We start from the raw sequence: 15,673 nt of genomic DNA, 5'->3' as shown, positions 1-15,673 counted from the left end.
TCCTTCAGGCCTTTCAGCATTTTGGGCTCCTTTACTCTTCCTTGTGGTTACTTTGAGCTGTTTATTCCTATTTTTCAGATTCTTAAAATTGAATGAAAATCATCAATTGAACAGGAAAAAAAAAATCCATGCTGAATTAGTGTCCAACAGATACAAATGTTGGAAAAACCTTGCCAACATCCACAGGCTGAGCCTACCAAGCCAATCCATGAGGCTCCAGGCTGTTCACAGCACATCCCACCTCTTGTCCACCAGGAATGTTGGTGGGGAAACACAGGCTGGGTGAATTCAGCTGCCTGAACACAACAGTTGGTTTTATACCTTTAACTGTCCCAAGGTGCTGAGTTCAAGTAACTCCCTTTGAAACAGAGAGCAAAGTGAAGATGAACAGACAAAAACCATGTGGAGGAATAAGGGGAATAAACAACATTGCATGAGATTTTTCCAGAATAATTCCACTGCCAGTGACTATGTCCACAGTGGGGCTGAGGGATTTTTACAAGTCCAAATCCCAAACAAGAGCAGTAAGGGAACCCTGAGTGTTATATTCTATGTGATATAAAAAGAGACAGATTTGCCCAGCACTTTTCCAGGACAGGGCTGGTGTTTGCACAGCAATCCATCCATCTCCATGGGTTTCCCAGATGGAGGCTCCAAGCCTCTCTGTATGCTGAGCCTGCTCTTAAGGGGAGCAGGAAGATTCCTCCCTATTGCTCCAGGCAAACCCCACAGCTCCCCCCACAACCTCAAGATTTGTGTTCTGATGATTTTGGATCAAAACTGCCTGATTTTAACAGAGACTAAAAGGAGAAGGCTCATGACCTCACAATAACATGGCCCAAGCGAATGTTCCTTTTTTAAAATTTATTTTTCGTTTTTCAACTTTGCTAGTAGCTCAAGTTTCCAGTTACATCCTTCCTGCTGGCTGGAATTACATTTGGCCTTGGTTTTTCCCCTGCCTCCTTACACACACTTTTTCATTCTTGCTCCTTTCTCTCTCCGTTTTGAGAACAAAACCTCGTTCCAGCACTTTGCCCTCACAATCAAAGCAGCAGCTAAAGGCTATGACTTACAAATCTGTCAGGTCTCAGAGGAGCCAAGATCAAATAGAGATCAAACAGAGTCTGCTTTCCCAGCAGCAACACTGCAACTCTGCCAGCCCCTGGAATATCTCAGTCCATCTGAATTCTTTGCTCTCCACTCACTCCCCTGGAAAGGTGGATGCTATCAGTTTTATCATCATTTCAAAGAGTGAGAAAATAGAATCCCCTCACCCCATGTAAAGTCACCTCGTAGATAAAGGGAGTAGGAATATATAAGAGTTATATTTAAAACTAGTGTATCGTAGTGTTCTGCATTTTTTTAGCAAAGATACAGAAAAACTTAACAAATCTCCAGGAGATTATCCCCAAGAGCAGAAATGGCTCTTTTGGTGAGAACTTCCACCTTTTTCTCCAGCATTGAATTGACATCTGTGCTCAGCCAGATGTTCCCTATCCAGGATCACATCCTGGTGTGGCACAGCAAACCCCTGCACATTGACAGTGCAAACACTGACAGTGCTGCTCCTTCCCCTCAGTCACCTCCAGCCCCAGAGTTCAAGAACAGGTCAGGAGCTCACGGCACGATTACATCAACTTAACACTATTAAGTCAAACCTTCCGTGTCAGGAGCGTGTCAATGAGCTACAGAAGCAGATCCCAAAATTCTCAGAGCCTTTAGGCTGCTGCTTGCAAAGCTTGCAGGGAACAAGTCTAATCCACTTCTAGAAATAGAGATTTTATTGCTTCCTCCTGGCTTGCAAACCATATTTCCAAGTAATGAAAAAGAAAAAATATCTATGTCTGCATTTTGAAATTTAAAATTAACCATTCCCTTGTGCCAGGTGAGCTCCCCAAAGATGGCAAGAGGGACTTAACGTTATTACGGTCACCAACTGCTGTGCACTGCAGCAGAAATAAAAGCTAAAATCCATTAAGAAAGAGGCAGATGTCTCACAGGAAGGGCTGCTTCATCAGAACAGGAGTTTTAGTTTAGTTAATTAGGTTGGATTAGGACAATAAAATGATTTATGGGAACACTTTAGTTTTCTTTGTTGGTAGTCGAGCTGACCGACACCGCGGTGACGTGTTTAAAATTAATGACAGCAGAGCCTTCATGAGTTAAATGCTTTCAGACTTGGCTGCCGGCCTTCCATTGCTTTCATAAAAAGAGAACACAAGAAACACTCAGGGATGTCAGACAAAAGATCTTGCAACTTAAAAGGGAGCTTTAGCCAGCAAGGAAGGAAGCCTTCAAAAGCAAAGAACACATCCCATTTCCACTGGATTTTTGGACAGATTGACTGCCAGAGCCAGCAGACTCTGAGTTATCGTAAGAAAACGTAATAAAAGCTTATGAGCATGAGCCACTGATATTCTGCCCACATCAGAAAAGTGTGTCCACCACTTGGGAAGTTTCCCAGAGGATTAAGACAAATGCCAATTCACAGAACATTAGCTAAAGACTGTTTGCCATTTTACTCCGTCTCAAACCTAAAAGTAATTGCCCAGAATTATTGCTTCTCTAACACAGCATTTCAATAAATTTACACTGACCTCTGCCTACTGATACAGCTATTATAGATGTACTGTAATTTTCCTATAGCCTTCTGCAAAGAAAGACACACTATTATGGAAAACTTAAGGGTTTCATGTGGTGTAGAAGAGGCTGAAATATCTCTATCAACCAGAACCACTGGCCCAGCTCTTTTAACTCTGCATCTGCTTCCTGCACAGCTCCACACAAGCCCATTCTTCCAGGATTTTCCCTTTCCGTCTAAACATTGCAGCTGCAACAACATCTATTGCAGTCATTTTTGAAATACCAATGTTAACACCTTGTCTGTCTCTTAATATTTCAGCTGTCAATATTCTCTTGACAACGAAATGAGTGTTAGGAAACAGCCAAAAAAAGACCAAGGGCCAGTAACTGCATGTAGGGAAGGAAACGTAGCACCATAAAGAAATTAAATTTTGTCACTTTGAAAGGACCTACGTGTGTCACTGTCGGCAACCCCTGTCACAATGAACGAGTTGAAGCATGCAAATAACAGGTCACCCACCCCTGATTTCAATTTACTGAATGCACATCACCTCCCCAAAACTCAGCGCTCAGTGACTACACAGGAACAAAGTCAGCACAGTGGGGTTTATTTACACTTCACGTTTCTGCGGCTTTTGAAGCACTCCCAGGTTTGTTTTATGCACCCTTTTCCTGCTGAGGTTGGAGGGGGCAGAAGGGACAGCACATTTGTCTGAGCACACATCAAAGCCATCTGCTCCGAGTGCACATGTGGGGCTGTGTGTTGCCACTCGAGCACTTCACCATTTATCAACTCAACAGGCAGATGTTAAACCATTTTCTGCATTTGCTGAAATCTGTGTTGTTTTAGACAGCCAGCCAATGCCACACACAGCACCCTCTCTAGAGGGGCAGCATTAAAACCTGCCATTCCCTGATTCTCTGGTGGGTAGTGCAAGCAAGGAAGGAAGGAGGCAGAAAGGTAAAAGTTTTCCTAGATAAGCTACTGTAAAGCTATGTCAGGGCTGATAAGACACTTGGCTGCACTCTGCTTTTCAGAAGAATGTGGAGTAGGTTACTCCTCAAACCAAAGGGAGTATTCAAAACATCTTCAAAATGCACAGGGGGTGTTGGTGAAATTGCACAGATTCAAGTTAGGGGTCCAAACCATCATCTTTGCAGCCACTGACCAGACCAGAGTCCCACCTCATTCCTAGGGTTCCTGACCAGCTCTGCAAGCCCAGTTGTTCCCCTTAATAAGTAAAAGCAGCTCAAAGTTTCTACCAACACACACCGACTTTATGACACAGTAGCTCAGGAGTTGCTTTGTAAATCACCAACTTTTGGTGGTTGTGAACCAAAACTTCACAGAACCAACCTATGAATCATTTTCCTCCCATTCTCACCTTTTCACTTTTCCAGCCCTTAAGATCTTTTTTCTCTCCTTCCATTTTCTCCTGTCCATGGTCAGTAACATTATATTACGAGTGATCTATCATCCATCTTTGAAATTATCTGTTTTTCCTTCTTTAGTCAGTCTGCTGAATTTCCTCCCCCAAAGAAACCAGACCCAGAGCCAGCTCAGAGGCATCACACCAAGCTGCAGCAGTGTCAGATGCATCAACTACCCAAAGCATAAATCACATCCTTCCCAAAATCCAGAATGCTCCTCTGGACACGTCAGAGCCTGCACAGTGCTGTGACACTTTCCATCACAGCTGCTTTAGAGCTGCCTGCTGGGAATCCTGTGTTGAGGACACATTTCACCTCCTGAGAACCTCAGGAGACATCTCTGTTTATCACTTCCTATGCAGAATTTCACCTGTTTGAAACGAGACCTTAAATGTTGTTCTATCAGACTGCCACATGCATATTTTTGGAAGTTTTGCTTTAATATTTGCAGTCAACAATAAATTATCCATACTTTTAAAAACGTCCCCACTACTTATTTACTCCAGCAGGGATTTTCTTTTCATTGTCTTAACTGATCACTACAGACTATATGGGGATCCCCTATTGTATTACAGGTTACATTTTCATATTCCTGTCAATACAGATTACAATCAAATTATTAAGATCATTTTTTGAACACCAGTGAGACTTTCCATCATGTGTGACCTTCTGGAAAGCAAAACTTCTGACCCCAAAACTTCTGGCATTAATTCCCTAAGACTAGGATTTCTCCAGGAAGACTAGAAGCCTACAGATTGAAACATGAAGGCATAAACATGATTCTGTCACTGCAGCTGGATCACATCCCCAAAACTCTTGACACACCCACAAAAATATCAGTAATTAGAGAAGGATGCAACAGTGTTTGTAACTGAACACTCTGGTGCCAACAGTCTACAATTCATTTATACACATCAGGAACAAAAGCAGCAGATGCCTGGCTACACTCATGTATTTGGGTATGCCAAGCACACAAAATAGCCACAAATTAGAATCTTTAACTAAAAGCCAGACAAAAACAAAATATAGTGATAATGTCCCCTCAAGGGCCTCTATCAATACACAGCCTGAAAGATTTGTACACTCAGCTCATCAGCAGTGAATGGTTCTGTGAATCAAAGCACCCCTGAGCACCAAGCTGGGCCTGCCTGCCAAAGTAGAGACATAATAACACCAGGAGAAGCTGCAGATCATTCCACAGCTCCCAGAAACCGCATCTGACACGAGTCAGTTTTACATTAAGACAGCCAAAGACTCTCCAGACAGTTACCTTAACAGACCTGTTAAGCAGCTGCACAAAACTCTCTCGAGAGGGGGAAAAAAAAAGGCAAATTCTTCTTGCCAAAAAGCCACTCAGTGCTTCTAGAAAACAGTTACATTTTATAGAGCCCATCAGGGGACAGAAGCTGCTTTCTAGAAATCACACTATGGAATATTGTCCTGATAGAAGGCACTCTGACAGAACAAACACAAAATCAATCAGGTCCTTTTTTACTGGTCTGGGATTGCTACAGGAACTGTAACAAGCCATGGCAATCTGGACTTTGTGGCAATTTACTCCGTGGAGACTTTCAATAATAAAAAAAATCCTCTAGAAGAGTTCAACTGGTGCTTGAACCAAGTTGGGCAAACTTGACAGTAGCTCTTGGCAAAAGTATGTTAAGCCCACATACAGAGTTTCAAGCAGAGCATCCTTACTGCAAGAGATTTCTGAGGCAGAAGGCACAAGACAGGTAAATCTGTAGGATCTGCCTCCTCTCAGTTCACTAACACAAGTTAATAGCCCACATCTTGCATGTGGAAAAATATCACTTTGGGTTTCTTTAGCCCTACAAGTGCACAGTGAACACAGTGTTTGTAACCTTTCCAGTTCTCATTTATACACACGACCAAGCATCTTCCTGGACAAAGTTCAGAGCTTACTCACATTCCTTACACAACTTAGTGTATTTAAAACACACACACACACGCTCTGAACTGTGTTTAACTGAGCTACTTAAGTGATTTAAGTCAACAAGATAATACATTAAACGACAGTCAGAATTAAATCCTGATTTACGTGCTGCACAGGAGTTGAAAAATCAAGCTGCTAACAAGTGGGAAGCAAAGAGCTTTCCTCTCTCTCTCCACATGTGCAGCTGCCAAGCTCATTTCAAAACATAAGTGACTGTAAACCCCTCTGGTGCTGTCTCTGAATCTGTGCAAAACCGAAAACAAGGCTGGCCCTGATTCCCAAACCTTTCTAAATTATCCAAGGGAGAGAAAAAAAAAAAAAAAAAAAAAAAAGAGCATCTCTGCAGCCAGGAGGTGTCACAGCTCTGGGAGGATGTGGGACCAGTACTGCCTCTCCATCTTGCAAATTGAGAAAGACAGTGAGAAAGCAAATCCCATTCTCAGCCACTCACCAGAAGCACAACAAAGTGCTTACAACCAAATTTAGGATTCATTTATCCCAGAATGTTTTGTCCCTGGGTTGTTACTCCAGAACTTTCAGTGTCCAAGATATCAGTCAGGTTCACAAAATACAATCAACACCAGTACAGGGAGGTTCAGCTCAAAGCCACACATTTAACTCCAGCATTTTTGTGTATTTACTGAACTTCAGTGTGGAAAAAGGAGCTGGGGAAAATTTCAATATCAACAGCACACTACTGAGCAAAGCAAGCACAAAAGAACTGGCTGAGAGCACTTGAGCCAAAATACAGGTCATGTCTGCCACTAAACAGCTTTGATATCAATGTGGAGCCAAAGAGAACTTTTATAGGAGAGTCCAACACAAACAGTCACTGTTGTAAATGTGCCACATCCTCAGCCCCCATGCCCAGACAGAGGGCTCTGCCCCATTATTTATAAAAATCACGGAATTGTTTAGTTACATTTCAAACCCCAGGGTGTGAAAGGGCCAGCACAGGGCAATTAAGAGCCAGGAAAATTCCAATCTGTCGACAGGCGTTTGACAGAGCAGCCACATCTGCTTGGCTGCCATCAGATAAAGACCACCACAGCCCATTACTATTCTGAGTCGGTAGCAAAATCCCTCCCTTTACAGCTTTGGAATGGAATAAATTTAGCTTACTCTAGATTGTACTGAAGGATATTCTGCAGCCCAATTCCCAGTGTTCAGAGAAAGTAATTAGAGGATTAGTCGCCTCTATTGCTCTCTGTTCCTGTTATTTTCATTGTGTTCTCAAATTCGAATCTTCTGTCGTTTGTCAGTAAGATTGATACAGACAGAGGAGAGGAAGGCAAATTTATTTCCCTAAAATTTGAATCTATCATGCCAGCTTAAAAATTCAAGCCACAAAGATTTGTTTTAAAATTTATGATCCTGGAATTTGGGTTTAGCAGGCTGTACTAGATGCATCCACATCAGGAAATTACCACTTATCTTTTCTGCAGTTTATTAAAATTTAAAGCAAGCTTTACAGGCAGCTTGCTTTCTATTCATATGTAATGTCAGATAAGAGAACAGCTCATCAGAAGCTCTGCACTTCACACAACATGATTTTACCACTGATATGACCTGCTTTGCCCCTCTCCAAAACAGGCTGTCTCAGAAGCTCTGCTCAACTCCATCCCATATTAACACTTTTTTCCCCCAGATGTACCTTTAGTAAAATTATCTGAACACACACACAGAGACAGAAAGATTATAATATTTAAAATTATTTTATTCTTTATGTTTTAATTTAAAAATAAAGAGGTAGAGCACAAGAATAGAGTTGCAGGAGCAAAATTATGGGATATGTCACTATTTCTATGAGAAACACAATACCCAAGTGGTAGGTGGGATTGGGGGCTTTATATTGAATGAAACAAACACTGAGTAACAGTCTTAAATAATGACACAATGCACTTAGCAGGCCCACTGTGCAAATAAGGCAGAGTTTTAATTAGGGTTATAGAATATGCAGTGCTTCCTAGGATAAAGCAGCCCACATTTATGTGGGGAACAGGTTTATGAAATTGCATATAGTAAAAAGCACTTCGAGGACCCTTTTTTCCCCCCTCAGCATGCCCGGGTAGAAGTTCTTTACATAAAAATTAATTGTGTTTCCCAGTATTAACTGATTTAAGGCACGATTTTAATCTGGTGTCTTAAACTACTTGATTTCTTAAATCTGTTGTTTAAGCTAGGTTTCCACAGGGAGGCAAATCTTTGGTGTGTTGATTCTTCTCCTGGCACAGCTTTGAATCCCAATCTCATGACAGTGAAGGGTATTTAGCACAAAGCACTATCAGGCTGTCCATAATAATAAAAGTGATAAATGTGTTGTTCAGTATTATTGCTTAATTTAAGAAAAAAATCATAAATTCACAGACATATCTCTGAGAGCTTTAAGAGCAGTATTTGACATGTTCCAAACCACTCCACTACCCACAATTTTACAGGTTTACTGAGAGCAGGACTTGGAACAACCATTACACATTTCACACACAGCTCAACAGATCACTGCTTACTCACCCATCATTTTTATGCTGGAGATAAGAAGAAAAAAAGTTTCCCTTCTGCAACCCTTTGCCGAAAACCCCATTTTGACTTTCCAGAGAGCTGTCCCATAAATCCCAGAATTATCTAAATCATTTCCACTGTCCCTTTCCTCTGCACCTACCTTCATCTCCAGACTTACCTGCCCTTTTCCTCTGCATCAACTTTTACCTCCAAGACTTACCTGCTGCCCTTTACATCCTCTTGACTAAATATCCAATGACAGTTGTTACATGAGTCATTCTACACATGATATATAATATGCATCTCTATATATAGAATTAAAACCACTGAAACCCCAAGTTTTGGGTGCAATGTTACTCACATTCCTGCGCACTTCTGGAATACTTGGCTGGTGTCCAGAGGAAGCTCCAAGACACTCTGTAACTGGCAGTGAAGTCAGCTGTGGGTGAGTGAATTAAGAAGCAGCTCTAGTGACTCCTTGGAGCAAACACTGCCTACAAATAAATTATCAAATCATCTAATGCAGGCTGTAGAAAAATCATGAGTAGTCTTTTTTTTTTTTTTTTTTTTAAATATAAACAGCAGTGGCTATGAAGATCAAATTGCAAGAACTCTGCCACCACACTCTGCTGAGCTAAGAAAGCAATTTAAGAATAGTAACCGTGGGAATCTGCACTGAAATCAATTGATTCTTTCACAAGGTATGGACTGTAAAGCTACAAAACCCAGCAGGAAGCCTAATTAAAGACAACAGATGAAAACGGCAATCCAGATCAAATGCCAGATTAAAAAAAAATAAATTAAGAGCTTACATATTTTTAGAGCAAATATAATAAATGGAAATCCAAAAAGATAATCTCTTCAAAGTCAATATAAATGAAGAGTATATTCAAATTCCCATTTAATATAATTATAACTGAAAAAAACACCCCATTTTTTCTAACAACCACCCAGCAAGCTGGTACAGATTCACTGATCCTTAAAAACAAGAACTTAATAGCACAGCAATGGTGAAGAAATGCAGACCACAGAGTGCAGTGCCAACACAAAAATTCTTTTTACATACAAATTGTACACAAAGAGTTGGCTTTACTTAAAGAATTCCTTTCAGAAAACTGCAGCCAAACCTCTCCTGGGTTCTATAAACATTGAAGGAAAGGAAAAGAAAGGGAAGGTTGGAGTGACTCAATAAGTGAATGCACTCCTCACCTGCAGCACGACTTCCAACTGTCTCAGTCTATCTTGTCCTATCAAAACATTCATTTTTGCATTGACCCTCCAATGTTTTATTAAATCTCTGGGATAATGGCATGTATTCTTTAACAACCAAGGTAATGTGCAGAAAATATTTCCCACCTAAAAGGTGTTTTATTCAGCTACATTAACCCATCCTGCTCTCTCAACCTCTACCATTATTATTAATACAGCTATTACAGGTAATAGGTAATTCAGAACACCTTTTATCACAGTATCTCATTTTGACCTTTTCATTTCTGTATGTGGCAACTGATGTAAAATTATTTGCACTCAGGAGATTTGCCCTCTGACTGTGAAGTCAGGTCAGGGAGTGTGGATAACAAAGATTTAAAATGATGGCACACAAGCCATAAACCGAAATTTGTGGTTGATTATAAACTACATTTTACACTTTATACAGTTTCATTCCAAATTTACAATTCCCCAGATGAAATATAAACTCGAGTCTGAGGCCTTTTGGTATTGGATTTTGTTGTTGAGCCTCTGTAAGAGTAGCAAGTAATCCCTTAAATCTCACATCTGCTTTGCCTAATGAAGCACCAGGAACAAAAGGCTCTGAGAGCTGTGAGGGTTTTCCCTGCATCCATCAAGGCTCAGGGCTCTCATCCCCTTTCCCTGCACCCTGATGTCTCTGCAGACAGAGCTGGAGCTCCAAATCACATATGGGCTCTAAAGATGGGATCCTCCTTTAATCTTCCCACACTAATGCTTCCCAGGTCTGTTTTTCCCCCCCACATTATGTACACAGAGACTTTCACTAAAAGCATCATAATTTTCTACACAAAAAAAAAAAAAAGCAGCTCCATTTTGGTATTTACTCACAAACAGCCCTAATTTGTTTTTACAACAGCCACACACTGCACACAGTGACTGCTACAACACACAGGAACATTTTCCATCATTTTCAAAACCCTGCAGCTACTGGGATACAACTCACCTCACCCTGCACTCAGACCCTAAAGACAACAGTGAACACCTGCTTCAGAATAACCAAATACTTCTGCACGCTAATTATTTTCTCTCTTACAATTTAGATTTTAAAACAGAATTACTTAATCAGGTTAAATTTCCCCCAAACCAGCTCTTTTCCAAAGTCATCCTGTTGTCCTCCCATATTGGTTTAAGTGCATCACATTTGACTAAAATATGCTTTATGCTAATTTGATTTCATCAATGAAATGTACAATATACCAAATTAAAAGCAAGCCAGATTTCCTGAAAGCAATCAGTTTTCATACAGCAGCATGTAAAAATTCCTAGGCAGTTGCTGGTGTTCAGAATCAAATTGGTGAGGCACTTTCTGCCAGGGTTTCCTGGGTAGTTGTGGTGAGTAACTTGTGGAACAGCTCATTTAAGCTGCCAGTTTTCATTTGCTGCTATACCAGGCAAAGTCTCTCCATTCCCTCCTTCAAATCACTTCTGCTACTCCTGTTTGAATCCTCTCCAGCATTTCAGAATCTTTCTGAACACTTGACAGCAGATCTGTATTGGATAAAGCAGCCTCATCAACACAGGCTGCTCAATTCCACAATTCCCTGCTCATCTCGGTCCAGAAATCCATTACATTTTTACCAACTGGAGACAATTCTTGTTTCCAAGGCACAGTCCCTGCTGCAACAGCTACAGGCCTTACTGAAATCCTCCAAATATTTCACTTTGCTAGTATTTTGGTTATAGTTAATTTAAACTAATGTGGTTTTTTTTAGAAACCTTTATCACCAAGACATCCAGACAACTCCATGCAGCTGTTTTGTTTTATTTACACTTCTGACACTTGAACTGATACTGATTTTGTCCAATGAAATTTATGGAGTTTGCTATTCTTTGTTTGTTTTTCAAAGGTTTTCTTTCATGTGATGCATTTAATGCTGGAAAATTGCTTACTACTATGGAATCCCATTAGTAACCAGCTCAGGAATTTCCATTTCACAAATAATTTACTGGGATTTAAATTAATTAATAGCCAGCTGATAACAGTGAAGATAATATCACCTAAAGCTCCTTTCCATTTCTCTCTTTTTGACTTTTCATACCAATGTTCAGTGGTGCCTTATTCCCATCCTGCACATGTTTCTGGTCCCTCCTTATCCCTTTTCCAGCTCTTAGAGGACCATTAAAGCTTTTCAGGAATTCCCCACTGTTCTCACTCCAGCAATCAATTACTGAGCCAGCAGGTGCTCTCTTCCTCTCTCTTTAGCCACTTAGGATCCTTGGGAACACACTCATTTAGAAAATGGTATTTCTAGGAAGTCCTCAATAAACCAGGACTCACCTTATAACCCTGCAGTGAACAGATCCCTGCTGTTTTCCCCAAATATAGAGAATAAAAGTGTGCAGAGGGATGAAAAGGCAGCAGGGAGGTGCAGTGCAGGCTTTGCCATGCCCACCTTCCTTTGGGAAAGGCACAGCCAGGCTCTCTCTCCTGCTCCCAGCAAACTCATTACACAAAAGGGATCCAATCTAACCCAAATGGATGAGGAACTGATCCCTCCCTCATGAACATGAGGATAAATCATTTAGAATTCCTCATTACTGTGTCCTCGTCCACTTTCTCAAAGTGTCTTTTATTATCCCAACATCTCATTTACACTCAGCAAGTCACAGAAATGTCAGATTCCTCACATTATTATGTAGGCAAGTAAGGAATTCTTGGGACTAGAATCAGCTAAATGAATTTCTCTCCCATTTGCTGCTCACTACACTGACCACAGACCCTTCACCTGGGTACTCTACCTTGTCTTCAACCCCAATGACAAACCCCACCTGCAGAAGGTTGGGGTCATCCCTCACATAAAATCCATCTCCCATTGAAATGCAGCAAAATAATGCACAACACCAGAGCATTTAATTCTCACTGGTCTTGTTTCCCCCTCTCCTTGCTGAGGGCATCTGAGAAAGCCAAGATTTGCATCCTGCCAAATCTATATATTGACATACCCTTTTAAAGTAAAATATTTTGATTATACCTCTCTCCACATTACCACAACTTCTAAAAATAAATATTGAACAATGGCTAAAGCTCACTTTCCAGGCACAGAGCACTGTGAATTGCAGGTAGCTACTTAAGTACATTCTTTTCAAAATATTATAGACATTCCCTTAACAAGGAGTTATAAATGCATGAATAACCTATTCAGTTCTCCTGACTTGCACTCAATACTTAAATGCTGGCAAAGATATCACTATGAAAAAAGAACTATGTCCTACTTAAACATTTAAGCAAAAAAAAGAGCATTTATTTGTTTAAAAATTATTTAAAGGGTCTTGAAACAACAGGTGGGCAACAGAGGCCATTTTCTGCAGTGGAGAAGTATAAATGTATGTTTTTGTGTCTGTAACCAAATGTATCCTCATTAGTTTTGTGCTGCCACTCAAGCCTCAGCTTTGATAGCTAAAATTTTCAAATTAAAGGAAGTTTAAGTGTTATGAAAAGACAAAGCACTACCTGAAGAAGGGAATATTACTCTGAAGTGTAACTAACAGTCTGGAGGGTCTGAAGCATTAAGTACTTGCCCTGGGGGTTGGCTCAGCAAATCTAAGACTTCAGGAAAGCCTCCTTAAACCCACACTAGTCCATCATGAAATTGTTGTTAGAGCGTGAGGCTTTAGGAGTTAGAGCATTACGTGCCTGTCAAATTGCATTAAGCAATATTAGAACTGGAGCAGTTTAAAGCCGTTTTGGGGCTGTGGAAGTGTCCCTGTCTTTGGCTGAGAGCAGTGGAGGAGCTGATGCAGCAGAACTGTCGATACTTTTGCCACATCACTATCAAACAAGTCGGGTTCGATATTACAAGGTTGGTCTGAACCTGCACAGATTCTCTTGTTACTACAACAACAGCAATAAAAAAAAGAAAAAACCCAAAACAAACCCCTAGTTAAATGTTCCATCAGCAGGGATGAAACGCTACACAGACACAGAAAATAATAATTTGTTGTGTCTGTTGAATCCTGAACTTCACCTTGCTGGGACACGGCAGCGGGGAGAGAGGAGCCGCTGTAATGAAGCCCCTCGGGATTACAAAGACAGAGATAATTGCAGCTTTGTCTCACTGCACATCAACCTGACTAAACTTCTGGTAGGAAGTTCAAACACTGTTTCGCAAATTAATTCAAGATTTTTATTTTTAGTGAGAATAAAAACAAACAACAAAAAAAAAAAAAACCCACGCGGCACTTACGGGGAAGGCACTCGGAAAAGAACAATGCTCTGGAGTTGTAACAACAAAAGGCTGACATTCCTCCTGAAGGAAAAGAAAAAAAAAAATAATAATAATAAAAAAAAAGCTGAGTTGTTACTATGAGGCTTCTCCAATGCAAACACTCCGGGAGAAATGAGCTGAAATTCTATGCTGACCTGGAAAGATTCGTTTTATTTGTGACACTGGGAGATGACACATCAGTGTTGTGCCACCAGACACGCAGATCCATGACTGACACTTTGTGCTCAGACTGGCTTCCAAGGAAAATAATAATAGTTTTGAGGGAATGAAAGCTAGGAAAGAACAGTATGTATCCTACACTTTTCCCTTCAGCAGCAAAAGGCCTCAGCACCAAGGAAAATACCAAGACAGCGGAAGAGTTTGATGTGTAAGGTGTAATTTTTAGTGCTTGTCTCTGTGCATCTCACTTAGGAAAGCGTGAAAAGTACTGATTTTCAGTAAAGCTGAAAGAGGTGTAACTAATACTCTAATTACAGAATCATGTCTCTTAGGCCAGGATTTCCCCTCACAGAAACCTGAACAAACAGCAATGCAACAAAAACCCACCATTTCCTGCTTTACAAAGTTAAGATCTGTTTATTCATGAGAATTCAAACCTAGGAGTCAATGAAGATTTTAGGACTCAAGCCAGAACCATCAGGGCTCTGAACGACTTTCATGAACACAGGCATTTAAAACAAATGATGAAGAGATGAATTTGTAGCTCTACATTTTTAGATTATTAAAAATCTTTTCTGGATATAACAATATATGGAATATCCTGTCAATGCATCCCCTCCATTCCATCAGTGCACTGCTGCAATCTGTGTTCAGAGACCAGCAAAGAAACTCACTGTGGCAAAAACAAGGTTCTCATTTAACCAGCCCAAGAAATAAAATCAGACTATTACCAACATGGAGTGACAAACCAGCACGGGGCAAGTGTGATTGTTACAAATGAAAACTGGGACACATCAAATCTCACAGTTCCTGAACATACCAGACTGTTTTTACTTTATGTGTATTCCAGTAGGAGCAAGGCTCTACACCAGTAGTGAGTGCTAAGCACAGTGTATACATGTTTTATATATTAAATGCAAAACGAGAAGGAAAATTCTCTTTTAAAGCCCCATGAGTACAGTTTTAACATTTTTCTTTCCAAAAAGAAAATGTTCAGCTGTGTTTTCCTAAAAAGCTCAAAGGCATCTCACTGCTAGACCAACCAGAAAAAGCAAAAACCAACGTGTAGACTCCTGGTGTCCCTCACTTCCCAGGCAAAAAGAGCAGAGGAGCAGCACAGGACACTTCAGTGGCAAGAAATAGGAGAGAGGAGGTTTGATGGGAAGGAAAATAACAGCAGGACTTTAACCCAGGTTTACAAACCAGTTCATGAAATCAATTTCTTCTTTACACTCTGTATTAAGTCTGCATTTATAAGACACACAGGAGGTGATGTATAAGGGGAAGAAGACAAAGCACAAGCTTCTGTATCAGTTTATTTCCACAGTAAATGTCATCCTCTCATAAAAAGTTCATACTCGACACCCTTCCACAACTACATCACAGCCAGATTCTGTATGTCAATTATCAAAGAGTTCAATTCAACCCCTTCAGTCCCAATTTTTGATGCTTTAAAATCCTGGTGAAGTTGGAATTAAGTCCCAGCCCAACACTTCTGCAGTAAGAACACCACATCAGAGAGCAAATCTCACTGTTTACACAGACAACCAACCCATTGCCACTTGACAAG

At 40.6% G+C, this 15,673-nt stretch overlaps 1 protein-coding gene across 3 annotated transcripts in view; it reads right to left on the bottom strand.

Annotated features, from left to right (window-relative positions):
• The window catches only part of PELI2 (pellino E3 ubiquitin protein ligase family member 2), a 64,814-nt gene that overhangs the window by 14,434 nt on the left and 34,707 nt on the right, over positions 1-15,673 (bottom strand). Inside the window, exons 3-4 of one of the 3 annotated variants that reach the window (XM_083863727.1) lie at positions 13,903-13,965; positions 8,829-8,906 (exon numbers count right to left, since the gene is read on the bottom strand). The exons of 1 other annotated variant lie outside the window; for it this stretch is intronic. In XM_083863727.1, the coding sequence (XP_083719853.1) occupies positions 8,829-8,906; positions 13,903-13,965 (141 nt within the window). The remainder of the gene's footprint in view (positions 1-8,828; positions 8,907-13,902; positions 13,966-15,673) is intronic. One more of the 3 variants, XM_083863728.1, reaches the window with a different exon arrangement.

The sequence above is a fragment of the Zosterops lateralis genome, assembly GCF_965231275.1.
Source record: "Zosterops lateralis genome assembly, chromosome: 6".
NCBI lineage: Eukaryota > Metazoa > Chordata > Aves > Passeriformes > Zosteropidae > Zosterops > Zosterops lateralis.
This window is presented reverse-complemented; position numbering and strand designations above follow the sequence as displayed.